At 41.6% G+C, this 15,915-nt stretch overlaps 1 protein-coding gene across 2 annotated transcripts in view; it reads right to left on the minus strand.

Annotated features, from left to right (window-relative positions):
* Nucleotides 1–13,433, minus strand: part of MRPL3 (mitochondrial ribosomal protein L3) — a 39,911-nt gene extending 26,478 nt beyond the window's left edge. The window contains exons 1-4 of one of the 2 annotated variants that reach the window (XM_001497161.5): nt 13,135–13,433; nt 11,912–12,096; nt 10,788–10,879; nt 8,418–8,516 (exon numbers count right to left, since the gene is read on the minus strand). In XM_001497161.5, coding sequence (XP_001497211.2) covers nt 8,418–8,516; nt 10,788–10,879; nt 11,912–12,096; nt 13,135–13,226 — 468 coding nt within the window. In that variant the 5' untranslated portion in view covers nt 13,227–13,433. The remainder of the gene's footprint in view (nt 1–8,417; nt 8,517–10,787; nt 10,880–11,911; nt 12,097–13,134) is intronic. The other variant, XM_005600933.4, reaches the window with a different exon arrangement.
* Between the last annotated feature and the right edge of the window lie 2,482 nt (nt 13,434–15,915).

Raw genomic sequence — 15,915 nt, forward strand, 5'->3', positions numbered from 1 at the left:
TTATTAACACCCAGAAAACAAGTCAAAAAGCATTCTGTTCCCTTAACGAACAAAGAGCACCCTAAGGGAGGTGAGATTTTCATCTATAATTTATTACACTTAGGATCCAACCATGTGCATAGCGTAGCTCACGTACAGTACATGGGGGAAGATCTTTATTATGTAGGAAAAGAAACAGAGTTGTACTCATATTTTAATTTTGACTGGAGATGCTAAGTATCAAGAACCCCAATCCTGAGAAATCCAACTCTGTCTACTCTGCACCTGCTTCCAAGCAGCTGGAAAAAGACATGATAGGTCATATTCAAATGCACAACCACAAACTTCAAAATGAGTCCCAAATGTGGCCTGGCCAAACTACATTTCACTATTTTTTTTTTCCCCCAAAGATTTTATTTTCTTTTTTCTTCCCAAAGCCCCCCAGTACATAGTTGTATATTTTAGTTGTGGGTCCTTCTAGTTGTGGCAGGTGGGACGCCACCTCAGCATGACCGTATGAGCAGTGCCACATCCACGCCCAGGATCCGAACCAGCGAAACCCTGGGCCGCCGAAGCGGAGTGCGTGAACTTAACCATGGGGCCGGCCCCAACATTTCACTATTAAATCCCTCTCACACTTTCCAAGGCAACCATGTCATATCTTCTTTTAAAACCTCCAGCACTGTTCCCCCTCCCTCCCCTCTTGAACTGATCACGTTACTTCTTATTTCACTGACAAAACAGAAGAATCAAGAGCGCTTCCCCAAGCTCACATCACCAAATCAATCAAACTGCCTGCACCAGTACCTACATACCGCCATCCTCCCGCCCTACTCCAGGATGCATGAAATGCACAGGAGGAGCTCTTAGAAAACGCCAGTGCTAGGGCCCTGTGCTTGGAGACTGTAACCTCACTGCTTGAAGGTGACCTCCAGCTATCGGTTTTTTAAGCACACCATATGATTCCGATGTGAAACTGTGGCTAGGAATCCCAATGACACATGAACTGCCCATGCTCTATTAAAAGCCAAATCCTTCACCGTGTACTGCTGATTCCCACCCGCCTCACGTAGTCAATGGCTTTACTCCTGAAACTGTAGCCACCGTCTTCTGAATCATCAATTTCCCCTTTCTACGGGAACTTTCCTATCGGTATACAAAGATGGCACAATACTCATACATTAAAACTTTTAAAAAATTTCACCACTTAGTGAGCTTCAGCTAATCTTCCTATGCCCCCTTACAACAAAGCTCCTTGAAAGACTTGCTGAATCTATTTTCTCTCCTCGCATTTTCTCCAAACCACTTTAATCAGGCACTCTCAGCCCCTAATATTTAATGGAAAGTGCCTAGTCAAGGTCATCAACAATCTCCACGTGGTCAAATACACTGGTCAATACTCATTTATTGGCTCTATCAGCAATGCCTGGCACAGGTGACCACTCTGTCCTTGAAAGACTTTCAGTTGGTTTCCGCTCACTACTCTGAGTTTTCTCATATGCTAATGACACCAGACTCCTCTTCGATCCCAAATGCTACTCCAAACTATGAAATCACATGTCCAACTGCCAATTCAGTATGTCACTTTGACGTCATGCAGCAACTCAAGTTTAACATGTCCACAATTGAACTCAATACCCCCCCACAAGCCTGCTCTCTTCTGGTCTTCCAAATCTCAATAAATGGCAACTCCACACTCTGTTGATTGGACCAAAAATCTTACGGTCACTCTTGACTTTTCTCCTTCTCATCTCCCATGTCCATCCACCAGCAATTCCTGTAGACTCTATATAAAAACACAGCTCACACCAACCACTTCTCATCCCCACCCCAAACCACCATCTTTTGCCTGGATTATGTTAATAGTCTCCTAATTGGTCTCCAAGCTTCCACACTCCTGACCCCCTGGTCTGTTCTCCCTTCACAGGCAGACATGACTCTTTCAAAACTCAAGCTACATCATGTCTCTACAATGGCTTCCATTTCAGGCAGAATCAAGTCCTAAGTCCTTACCATGGTTTATGAGGTTCTATACAATCTGGTCTCATCTACTACTCTCCTCCTGGCTCACTCTGCTTCAGGTACCATGCATTCCTTATTGGTCCAAGAACATATCAAACACTGGCCTCAGGCCCTTTGCACATACTGTTCCCCATGCCTGAAATGCTTTTCTGCCAGATTTTTGCATGTTCCCCCTCACTTTATTCAGGTCTCTCCTTCCAAGTATCCACTTACTTTTATTGATTATTGTATCTAAAATAGCACCACTTTCTGTCACTCATAATCCCCTCAGTCTACTTTATTATTCTTCAAAGCACTTTTCTCCCTCCGTCACAATATACATTTTTTATTGTTTATCTTCAATTGCAACAGCCTCCCTGTCTTGCTGCAAATCCCACCAAAACGTAAGCTTCTTGAAAGCAGGGACTTTAGCTGCTGCTATATTCGCAGCTACTGGAGGTCCTAATGTCTGCTTTCCCTCCACCCCTGACTTTTTTCTGCTATTGTAAATATCTTTGAATAGAAAACAGCCTTGAATAGAAAACTTTATGGACATCTTACTTCCTTACAATAATGTCCTCAGCCTTTTTTTTTAATTCTTAAGACTCTTGATATAGACTCGCCTAAAAAGCTGTACCATGTGATGTGTACTTTCCTGATGTGAAGAGGGCCTCTTTCATGAGAATATAACCAACACAGGTATACCTATCTTCCTGCTGTTCTTCCTCCCTCAACTTTCCCTCTAATCATAAATGAAGCACCCGCAGGCTTCCAGTGGGCCGTGACACTCTATGTATGCTTACCTGTGTCTGCCTACACTGATCTCTTGCCCTGTAATCTCCTCCCCATCCTGCACCTCCAAAGCTCATTTAAAAATGTTAAATACATGTCTGATCCCAACTCCAGTGATATTTCCTGTCTGGATCCCTCCCTGGGCAGCCTTGCCAGAGCAGCCTGCTCCTTTGTCTATGCCATCCCTAGGCCCTGCATGTATCTCAATTACTCAGCATTACCTTACACTTATCAAATTACACGTCTGTCTGCCTGCTGGCCTATGAGCACCTGGATGGGAAGGGCTATTTTATTCAGCTGTGTCTCTAACTTTTGTGGCAAGCACAGTGGCAGGTCAGACACTGCAGAAATGAGCTAAATGAATGGTGAAAAGACACGGAAGATGGAGGGCAGACATGCACCTGGGTGTGAAGTCCTGGTTTATCTCTCCAAGTCACCCCACCTTTCCACTCCTCCTGCTGCATCAGCTCTTGGGACACAGCACTGTGTCTGTAGCCTGACAGTGTGTGGCCTCTGTCTTTAAGTCTAGTTATTACAAAATTGTAGGCCTAAAATAAACATCATAACTAACTCTGAGGATGAACAAATCTACAGGAAACTAAACTATTATAAAACCAAACCAATAGTAATTTGTAATTTAAAAAAAGCGAGATTAGCAGCAATTGAAAATGCCCAACCAACACAAGATGACACTGATGATGTTCTGGTAACAAAGCATCCTTCCCCTAAATTCCAATGGAGCATCTGCACAGCCAGACTAATCTGTAGAATACAGCATTTGAATACCCAACAAACTTCAGCTATTTGCTAATTTCAGTTTAAAATGTTAATTCTTAGTGTCCTTTAATTATTTATTTTTTTGAGGAAGATTAGCCCTGAGCTAACTACTGCCAATCCTCCTCTTTTTGCTGAGGAAGACTGGCCCTGAGCTAACATCCTGCTCATCTTCCTCTACTTTATACGTGGGACGCCTACCACAGCATGGCTTTTGCCAAGTGGTGCCATGTCCACACCCGGGATCCGAACCGGCAAACCCCGGGTTGCCGAGAAGCAGAACGTGCACACTTAACCGCTGCGCCACCAGGCCGGCCCTCTTAGTGCCCTTTATAAGTTACTTTGTAGGTTGCCTTTAGTCGACATGAAATCGGGTGGCACTGCCTGTAAGCATAGAACTTTAATTTTTGGATCAGCCCACAATCCCCTGGAAATCTCCCTGGGGCCCTCCAGTGGGACTGTCCGACAAATGCTAAGAAGCTCTGCTTTGGATGTTCACATAAGATCGTTTTGTACCTCATAAAGCTCCCTCATGAGCCATCCTTACCTCCAAGAGAGTGACAACATAAATTCATTCCAGTCATTCTCTATGGTTTCACTTCCCACATGCTGAAATCTGAGACTAATATGCATCACCACTCTTACAAGTCCCGTTTTTTTTTAATTGAGATTATAATAATTTACAATCTTGTGAAATTTCAGTTGTACATTATTGTTAGTCATGTTGTAGGTGACAAGTCCCCTGCTTTTCATATTCAATAACTCACTTCTTCCACAATAAAAGCAAACACAAAAATTGTAATTTGAAAATGTGGCTCCTTGAAATTATTTTCCTGATGTGTTATATTCAGATTTATTAAATTTTAGAACAGCCTTCAATTTTATTTTCAACATTCACATATTCCACCTGGTGATTTAAAAAGCATCTTATTTTATTAATATCAGCTTTTAAGTATGCCAGGAGGCTTCTGAGAAAATCCTTTACTTTCCCAGTAATGCAAAATAAACACGATAAACACCTTGACCTAAGTAGTAAAGTAACTATAGACTGAGACATAAGAGGAACAAAGGTAATACACGTATCTTGATTATCTTCCAATTTCACTAAAATTAAATACTTTAGTTTTTTTCTTTTAAAATCAAAATGTTGTAAAATTAGCTATCAGTTACAAGAAAAACCAAATGCTCAAGTTGAGTTGAAATCAGCAGAAGTGGCTTTTTTTTAAACTTCCAAATAAATGATTTCAAAAGGCAATTTAAAAGACTGACAGCAGCGTCACACTTGGATAAGCCCATTTATGAGGCTGCATTTTTCCCCCTCTTCGAAGTTCTCTGCAATTATCCTTCCCACAATGAAAATGCTTCTCTGCTCCTAAGATGAATTGATTTAATCAACTTTTAAGGTTACTTAACTTCCTTATTCAAAAACACTATGTACCACATCAGTTTTTATTTATAAGGTACAAAAATAGCAAAAGCAAAATGGTCTAATTTCTTGGAGGCATAAATTCTTTACAGATTAAAAAAAATAATAGTTCTACCACTATTATAAATAAAACTGATTTAATCCATTTATTTTAGAATTCTATTTGATATTTTATATTCATAGGTCTCAAGTTTTTTTTTTTTAAACCCTCTATAATCAATTTGCAGTTTCCCTGGGGGTTACAACAAACAAGAGGAAGTCTGTGTACTTTTAGTTTCAAAAATCTTTTTCCTTTCTGAACCAAAATGCTTTATTCATAAAAAACTCCAAAACTTCATTTTCACATCCCATTCCAAAGAAAGGTCATTCAAAGACAAAGTCTTTTTCTTTTTTTTGAGGAAGATTAGCCCTGAGCTAACATCTGCTGCCAATCCTCCTCTTTTTGCTGAGGAAGACTGGCCTTGAGCTAACATCTGTGACCATCTTCCTCTACTTTATACGTGGGACGCCTATCACAGCATGGCTTGCTAAGCGGTGCCATGTCCGCACCTGGGATCTGAACCGGAGAACCCCGGGAAACCGAAGCAGAACGTGCGCACTTAACCGCTGCGCCACCAGGCCAGCCTCCAAAGTTTTTTCTTAATATTGCAATAAACGTCCTCTCGACCTAGAAAATTTACATCTTGAAGAATAAGGGCCTCTATAGCACTTCCCATACTAGAGATTTAATGGTTTTAAAAGTGTATGGAAGTGAAGTGGGTCAAAACCCACTACAACATAAGAATACAGCATCCCAATCACCCTGCTGTGCTGTATATTCATTGAAGAGATAAACCTAAAATACGTAGACCACAGGCTCAAGTATGAAAGTCAGTACTATCATTTCTGTAATATTTTAGTTATTAGTATTACGTTAATAAAATTTTAGCTATATCATCACCAAGTAAAAGAATAAACTGAACTGGAAAGCATATTTTGGGGGGAATTTTTGTTTTTTGTTGAAAACTAAAATATTAGAAAACCAATGTGAGACTTTTAGAACTGGGAGAGAATTGAGAGATCATTAAGTCCAATTCCCTGTTTTCAGGGGTAAGAAAAAGGATATTCAAAAAGGGAGAGCAAAGGAGCCAGTGATAGAAATCAGGATTAGAACTCAGCTTCTTGGACCCCATGTCCACCCGTTTTTCCACTCTCATAGTTCTGAGGGAGTGACGTTCACTGATCTGTTGGAGCAGAATGGATTATCCCTACGTGATGCCTGATTTAGAAATATCAAGGCTGTAAAGTCACGAATTTACAAAACTGATAAAATAAAGATGCTGGTGCTAGTCAGAATACAAAATAGGAAATACAATCAATTAGAAAACAGGGGTGTCTATCAAACCAAAGAATTATTCACATGAAGAACTGGCACATATTTACACATTTAAAAATTAAAAAATTTGATATTTTAAAAAACGTTTCCATAAATATCTCATTGTGCTTTTAATTACTGTGGAATTATTTGAACCCTGAAATTACTAGTCAACAAACTGTCAAGAGTTAATAGCATGACAGATATCCCTATAAAGTCTTATGGAAAAATAAATGAACTATACTACCATAATATGCAAGAATAGCTAACTTCTCTAATACTTACAAGACAGGCCTAAATGGCCTATAGTCCAATAGACTATAAAACTCCTGATTGCAACCATCACCAATTTACTGATCAGAATATCCCACTATTTAAGGACAACTCCACCTGAGTTTTCTGTGAACATGTCAAACACATCTTTCCTCCAAAGCCTCCTTTTCCTGGTCACAGCTCCAGGTGACAGCATCAGCACCGACCCAGGTGCTTAGTTAGAAACCACTCTACGCCTGCGTCCTCTCACCGCACACTCACACTCACTCAGTCTTCTACAAATCCCTGGCCTTCCAAGTCCAATGCAAGTGCCTTGGTTCAAAAGATTTTTACCAACTCCCCCCTAGTGCTTGAAACCACCTTCCAAATGTCCTCCCTGCATCTGGATTTTTCTCACATCAGTTAACCAAGACAACAATTTGACCGTGTTGCTGTCCCAGTTAAAGAAAGCTGAAAGCTCTTCAGAGTCTACAGGATGAAGTCTACACTCCTTAGCACTCTGCTGTGACAAGTGCACCTTCTGCACCTTTACCACGTTCCCCCGCTGGCCTCACAGCCGCACACTAAGATCCAGACACATCACACTTCTCTTCCCAAGCACATACTCTTCCACAGGTCCCTGCTTCTGCAGAGACCATTTCCTCCGGCATGCCTTTAACACTCTCTCCTTGCTGGGCTTCTCCCTGTGAAACCTCCTAGGATTTCCCTAAGCAAAATGGGCCACCCCCTCTTCTCTGCTTGTTGCCTTTATAATACTGTCCTGAGATGGCTGATTTATTTGTCCATCTTCCCCACTAGCCTATATGTTCCCAGAAGGTGGTTATCAAGACAGCTAAGAAAGCAAGGCTTTTGGAGTCTGACTGTCACTCTACCTCTTACCAGTGGGTGGCCCTGAGTGTTACTTAACCTCTTTAGCCTCAGAGGCTGAAAAAGTTACATAAGATAATATATATAAAAGGTTTAATGCTGATGTACCCAGCATGTAATCAGTGCTCAATATGACAAGGAAACAGAAGGCACACAATAAACACCTGCCAGTTGCATAGTATAAGTTATATCCTAATTTCCATCCATGTTCATTTCATAAAGTATTTATGATGGAAAAATGTTTACTTTAGCAATAAGCAATGTTTTAGTAAACCTAAAGATGTTTCAGGACCCATTAATGAGAACCATCACTATTATTGGAAAGATACTCTCTGGTTTTAGTCATCCAATAGATACTAATTGTGCAGATTTTTCAAATTTAACCTACAAACTCAGTATTCTATTGGTATTCTACTTGGGAAAAAATACCTTACTTAAAACAAATCTGATGTGGCTTTGTATACAGCTTTCTCCCAAGTACTGAAAGTTCCTTCTGATAAATACAAAATTAATCCTCACATGCTGTTGGTGTCAAGTGCTGAGATAATTTAGAAACAAAGTGAAAGTAAACATAAAACAAAACAAAATAACCAAATAGCTACCATCTATTGAGTGTCTGTTACATGTCAGGCACATGTGAAAAATCTCATGTAATCCTGATAACAAATCTCTTAGGTAAGTAGTATTTTTATCCCCATTTTACAGACAGGCAAATACTGCAGCTTACAGGGTAAAGTTACTTGTTCAGATAGTGAGGGGAAGTACTGGAACAAACTCAAAGTCTCTCAGACTCCAGGGCTCAATGGCTTTACAAGACTGCCTCCCCCAAAATCCACAATTTACTTCATGAACAAATACAAGTTTGTGGCTATGGAATATCCTCAAAACTTAAAGAATTCAGATCTGAAACTAGTGAAATGCACTATTCTAGGAAGGGAAATACATCCTTACACGGAAACGTGACACAGTTTTTCCTCCTACGGTCAGGGCTGCCCTTTTTCCATTATGGTTTTCCTTTGGTGTATATTTCAGGACATGACAGTCTTGTACCTAAAAAGCAAACATTAAAAAAACTAAGTATGTGCCAAGATACATTTTAACACTAAACATCAGCCTCGCTGAGGTCCTAGGACAGTTAGGAATTCCCTAAAGTTACTTGTCTCATCATCCATCTAACACTAACCACAATCTTAAAATACAGAAATAATCTTTAAAAAACTGCCAAATATAACACATCAAGAAAAAAACATAAATATACAACAAAAGGAGTATTTATAAAGGAAATACGCATGTTACCACTACTCATGTCAAGCGGAAGCCCCAAAACCCCGTGCGTCTCTTCCCAGTCACTCCCTCCCACCTCTTTTTTTTAAACCCCTGGAGCAGTGGCTCTCAAAGTGTGGTCCCCAGACAAGCAGCATCAGCATCACCTGGGAACTTGGTGAAAATGCAGGGGAGGTTCTCAGGTCTCAGCTGAGACCTACTAAATCATAACCTCTGTTTTATAAGCCCTCCAGGTGATTCTGAGGCACACTAAAGTTGAGAAGCACAGCCTTAGAAATAACCACTACTGGGGGCCGGTAGCGCAGCGATTAAGTGCGCACATTCAGGTTCTCAGCGGCCCGGGCTTTGCCGGTTTGGATCCCGGGTGCGGACATGGCACCACTTGGCACACCGTGCTGTGGTAGGCATCCCACATATAAAGTAGAGGAAGATGGGCAACGACGTTAGCTCAGGGCCAGGCTTCCTCAGCAAAAAGGGGAAGATCGGCAGTTGTTAGCTCACAGCTAATCTTCCTCAAAAAAATAACAAAAAAAGAAATAACCACTACTCTTGACATTTATGATAATCACTCACTTGAACTTTTCTCTTTCTTTTAGATTTTACTTACTTTTCTTCGTAAGTACCATCTTTGCAAGTATTGCTTAATAACGTAGTTTAGTGCTGCCTACTTTAAAATTCATATAAATGGAATCAGACTATATGTACCCTTTCAAGTCTTACTTCTTTCAATCCAGATTATATTTGTAAGGTTCATCCATATTGTTGTATGTAGCTGTATTTTATTCATTTTCATTGCTATCCAGCATTCCAATATGTGAAAACACCAGGATTTATTTACCCATTCTACTGTTCACTGATAGACACTTGGGTTACTTCTAGTTTTGGAGTATTAAGGGTAATACTGCTATAAACATGGTTGCCCAGCTATCCTGGTGCACCTGGTAAGTTTTCTAGTAATACTCAGACATGGAACTGCTAGACTACAGGGTCACCTATCTCAACTTTACCAAATAATGCTAAACTGTTTTCCGAAATAGGTGTGCCAATTTACAACCCCACCAGTCATTCCTGAAAGCTCCCAAAGTTCCACAGAATTCTACAAACTATAATACTCTCCTTGATCATTCGGAGGAAATAAAAATTTACTAAGGGCTTGGTGGCCCCCTGTGTCTATGAGCACTCTCAGCACTTCTGTGCATGAGCTCTCATCATAATTACCGTCATCTGTCTAATCACTTGTCTAAACTAGGCCTCAAAGACAAAGTGGGACGTCCAAAGTGATTTGGGGAATGACGGACTCCTGGCTTTACCAGTGATCTTTCCATAATAATAATGATAAAGACAACAGCAGCTAACATTTATTGGACATTTAACATTGTTTTAAGTTTTCAGTGCTTGACATTTAGCATCTTGTGCAATTCTCACAATAACCTTTTGAGGTAGGTCATAATTATTTCTTTTACAGAATAAAACCACATCTTTTACAGAAGAGGCACAGTGCTCCAAGGAACACAGCCAGAAGTGATAGAAGTAGGATTTCAAGTCAGCTATTCCGGTCCCAGGACCCACATTCTTAACCATTAGTTTACCTTATCTCAGAGGACAAAATGCTGCTTCCCCAGACAAGAGAATGCCATATTCTTAGTTAGCAAAGAATCAAAATTGTTTGATTTGATTCTTTTGGAGTTTGAATGCTGGAATTGAAAGAACTCCATAAATGAAAATGAGATGGGACTGAGATTTTTTTCTGATTATGAATTACACTAGTAGATCTGTAGGAAGCTAGATTATAATCTTTTTTCATTCATTGCCCCAGTTATCCCAATGCTTGTATCAAGAAGGCCACCACTCAGGTAAACGTGAGAACATTCACTGAAACCATCAAAGCAAAGTTCTTTAACAGTATTATTACTTGACATTATCCTATTCTTTACCACACAGTTAAATGTTTCAGGATACAAATATTGCCCGTTCATATTTACACAAACAGATCTTAGCATACATACAGACCCATTACACCTTCTGTTTCTTTCTTACCTGAAGTAAGGTGGCCACATGCTTCTGACCATCTTTGGTCCATAGAGGCATCATGCCCAGCTTCAGGGCAATAAGGCCTACTCTAGCGGAACCTGGCAATGAAAAACAAATCAACGTTGACACAAGCTTTTTCAGTATTAGCCAACTTGATGCAACGGTATTTCCTAAACTGTGGTTTCAATATAAGGAACAGGCAGACAAGAAACATAGTGGTATATTCTCAGAGTAAAACACAACTGTTCCCTCAGGATGTAAGTGAGTTCAACCACGCCTGGCATAATATGTTGCTACTGAATAAGTTTCTATAAAATAAACAAATATAAGAAAATTGTATAAAATAAAGAAAATAGGTAAACTGATATATTCTGGTTTTAAAACAATGGTGTTAATAGAGGGCACAATAAATCCATCATTATGCTTTGCTGTCCTAGTATCAATTCATATCCAATCCCATTAATTAGAAAACATCTACCACTCAAATTCTAAGAAGTTAGCTGGGGTTATAAGGATGATGCAAGTGGTCATGTTGCTAAAAATAGGTTGGCCTCCACCATGACATTTAGATTTGTCGCATAAATTGATAAAGTCGTTCCAGAAGAACTTTTGGCCACTCTACAATTCAACCGTCACAATAAACCCCAACTAGAGACCACACTCTCAACTGGAAAGGTCTTACTCTTCTTGGTGTGCTACACATGGGTACAGCATTCTACGAGGCACAAAGAGCTGAGTCTGGGTTATGAGTGGCAAACCCGGAGTGCTAGAACATCCCAACTGACAACGTCTGTGACGCATTACAGTCTAGATCATACTCTTCCAGCTTATCTTCCCTGATATATTTTATAATCTTTTTTATCTGAAGGAAACAGAAAACGTATGCAGAATGACTCTCCTTTCACTTGCAAAACAGCTTCTTGAGGAAGTCTTGATTACCTTCCGAGATTCACTAACAGTAGACTAGGATGCTGGAAATAAACTTGTCAACCAAACCACAACGAAAAAGTCACACTTAAGACATAACAAAGAAATCCAAGAGATGATAAATTTATCAAGCAGTCACTATATTTTGAATGTGTCAGACACACAGTAATTAGGAGACAATTCATCAAATACAAAACCACCACCTGGTTCCCAAGGATGTGTAGGCCACGGTTCATCTTTCAGAGGACACATTTTACTTGCTAATTGGGCTTTATCTTCATCAGAGACCAACTGCTTAACAAACGGAACATTTTCTTCAGAAAGATGCTCATCCCACCAAGTACCACTCTTGCCATGGAGACTTCTAACCGAAAGCCAGATGTCTGTTCTGTAAAAATAAAAATGAGAAAACAAACCGCAATCCCAAGTTCCCCTATCTAAGGCAGGGAAGGGAGATCACATGAACTGAAAAATGTAGTCTGGGCCTTAGGAAAGAGTTTGGATCCTGTGCAAGTTTTTTTTCCTGACATTTCCTATGATAATAAGGGGACTGACATTTTAACTGTCCACGGTTACCCTGGAGGAAAAGCCCTTCATCTTCTCTTCTGGGATAAACAGATTTCTAACACAGTAACCCTACCTAAACACAGGAGAAGCCACTGACCCATCTGAACCTGTACCATAATAGTTTCTCTCCAGTGGAGGCAGTGGAATGTGGGAGCTGATCTTTCTCTGATCAGCTCACCTCTTCCCCGCAATGACACGGCCTAGGCTCAGGGGGGTGAAAAAACCGGGTGAGCAAATTTAAAAGATCCACACAAGACATGACCACCGACCAGCTGAACACACCAAGAAAGACTTTAGAGGATGGAGGTCAGGAAGGAAGCATCTAATTCTTGCGCAGAGGGTTAGGGGGAAAAAAGCGAAGCTTTCTGTAGTCTGTCATCCTTTTTAGTCAGGAAGATGCAGGTTAGAGTCCTAATTTTGCACTTATTAGTTGGGTGACCTTGAGCGAATTAATTCTCCTCTCTAAGCCTCCGTTTAAGCAAAATGGAACAATGACAGTATGGAATAATGATAGTATCTGTACAACCGATGATTATTCTCTCATGTGAGGCTACAAGAGCTTAGGGGCCTAATACACCTAACAGAGCATCCAGAACATAGGAAACGCTCAATAACTGGCAGATAGTATTACCGCTATCGGTAACACTCGCTGCCAGCACTGGCTCATAAGCCTTAAAAACAAGATAACCACCCCTCCAACCCTTTAAAGGCCACTTCCTTAGAGTAACGACCCTCACTGTGCTGTCCCTCAGGTCTCCCTTCCTCCTCCAGCCGGGGCGGCCTCCTCGCCTGCCAGGCCACGCTCCAGCCCGCGGTTTTAAGGGGACCTCCCCACCCCCTGCCTCTCGCCTACACCCACCTGTGCCCCGAGCCCCGGGCAGCACCCAGGCCGTCCGCCCCGCGGCCCAGCACATGGGCGCCGGCCTGAGCCAGCAGCCTCCAACCCGGCATGGAGTGGTCAAGGAGGGCTCGGCGCGCTACACTTCCGGGCGCCCGGGCGCTCTGCTTTCAGGGTGTCCCCACGCTGCCGCCACGCGTCCACCGTACGGGCCCAGCAGCAGTCCCGCAGGCTCTCCGCGGACGCCCTGCCGGACCGAGAGAGACGGAGCGCGCCGCCGGAGCCACTTCCGGTCCGTTTCTCAATGCGCTCCGGGCTCCGAGGTCAGCCCCCGGAACTAGAGTTCCGACCCCGAAATAGTCCTACTTTGGATCCGAGTTAGGGTAGGGAGGGTGGAAACTGACTCGTCTCTCCAGGGGTTGGAAAAAAGGGATGTTCGGAGTTTAAACTTTGGAAGAATGAGACAAACCAGGGACAAGCTTCCTAGGGAAGCGAAATCAATTCTAAATACCCGCTGTGGGGTAGGTCGTTGTACTAAGCACTTCTTGATATTGTTATATTGGGTTATGTTCAAAACAGCCCTGATAGGAAGTTATTTTTGTATTATAAAGAAGGGAACTCAGAATTTTGGTGCTGGTCCAAAATAGCACATCTGGCAGATGGGCAGAGCTGGGACTGAAACAGGGCTGGCATGTGTTAACAGAATATGGCCAAGCTGATGATGTGTGACTTCCAGGGCTGCATCATAAAAGGTATTATTACTTTATTGTTTTGGTGTCTTGGATTGCTCCCTTTGGGGAAAGCCGCGGTCATGTCCTGCAGACACTCAAACAAGCCTGCAGAGAGGCCCACGTGAAGAGGAACCAACTTTCCAACCAGGAGTGAGCCACCTATGAAGTGAGTCCTGCAGTCCCAGGCAATCCTTCAAATGACTGCAATTCATGAAAGACCTTGAGCCTGAACCAGCTCACCAAAGATCTCATGGATTTCTGACCAGGAGAAATTGCCAAAAAGAATAAATGATTACTAGTTAAGTTTTAGGGTGATTTATGACACAGCAATAGTTAGCTAATACACCTTTTGTACAAACCAACCCTTGTCCTGGTTTCCAGACCCAGCCTAATCACCATGTGTGTGCTTGGGCATTCATTCTTCTACTCCAAAAGTCTGTTTTCTTATTTGTCAAATGCGTAGAAATTTGGAAATAAGAACTTGTAAGTTTAGCTATTTCAACACCCTCTTTTTATTAGAGATCCAGCTAGCCTGGCTTAAAAGGTCCAGGCAATGGTCAGTTCCCTGTTACTACTTGGACTTCAGTAGGCTCAAAATCTTTGCTTTGCCTGCTCTTCCATTCCATCAATTGGTGTTGCAATTTGCTGGACACTTCCAAATAACACTTTGGGACGGGAGGAAAAATTACATCTCCTCATCTTAGCCATGCTATCTGGCTTCCCAGTTACTTAAGAATGATCTTTCATTGAACAAATATGTCTTAAGATATGCTATATGCAAGAATACGAGGGAAAAAGAAAGACTTGCCCACTGCTGCCAACAGCTAGCATTTCTTGTGCATATAGTATGCTATAGTATGTGATCAACATCGTGGAAGCCCATCAAAGACCACCGGGAGCACACCTGAACTCAAACAAGGTTGAGTTTAATTAGCTTGCTGAAGCAAGAGAAAGCATACGCCTGAGGATGTCTCTATACGAATGAGTTACAAGGGGTTTGTTATAAGATTTGGACTTAGGCTGGGTGATTTGAAGGTGTCATCAGGGAAGTAGGGACTTGTTTTGGAATGGGTGCTACCAAGAAGCAAATATAGTTCAGCAATTGGGCATCTCAATAATTTTGTTCTGGAGGCAAGAAGAACAAAGTGAAACTAGAGATTATGTTGGTAAAAGAGCAGAAATTTCTCAGAGAAGGAACTGTCACTCATTGTGTAGCAGTGGTGTGGCCTTTGGGTATGGTCGGTTAGAAACATTGCGTTGGTGTTCCATTATAACACTGCAGTCTGATTACTAACAGGATTCATTTTCACTACTTCAGTATATTTTCTCACTTAGTCTTTATAACAACCCCATGTAGTAATTCTGTAATTATCTCCATTTTACAGTGGAGGAAATAAGCACCGAGAGATTACATAATTTAAATAAGGTCGCTCAGCTACTAAATGGTAGAGCCAAGATTTAAATCTCAGCAGTATAACCATAGAGCTTGTGTTCTTCGTCATTTTGTTTCATTGGCTCTCTATGACAAAATATGTTACTACCCTTGCATTGGAACTCCTCTATGGCTAGAGAGAACTGGTAAGTAAACCTATCACACACAGTGGTCTGTGAGTATTGAGAAGGTGGCCATTCAGTCTAACCTTTGCCCCTAGTGCCAAATCTCTCTTGGTCCATAATGGCAGCCTTGAGTCAATGAAACTGTTAGCAAGCACCACTGCTGAACTGAATCAAAGCAAAACGTGCTTTGTCTGCTCTTACACAGCACACATCTACTGATTGCCAACTGGGCTTGGGAGGTGTCATCAGGCTCGATTTAGTCACAGCACTATGCTGCTAATTGACAAGGACCAGGCCCAGTTTTGAGGGACCCAGCCAGGGCTCCCCATCATTTCTAATGCCATTCTTCATAGACTGCCCTTGACCGTGGGACCCTGATACCACTTGGCCTCTCTGGGACTTCAGGTCCTCATTGGAACAAAGATAACCTCCACAATCTCTATTTAGTGCTACGCTTCTATAATTCTTACTCTTATAATTCAGACCAAAAGCTGATGTAATAAATGTTCTTTTG

The sequence above is a fragment of the Equus caballus genome, chromosome 16 (genome assembly GCF_041296265.1).
Source record: "Equus caballus isolate H_3958 breed thoroughbred chromosome 16, TB-T2T, whole genome shotgun sequence".
Lineage (NCBI taxonomy): Eukaryota > Metazoa > Chordata > Mammalia > Perissodactyla > Equidae > Equus > Equus caballus.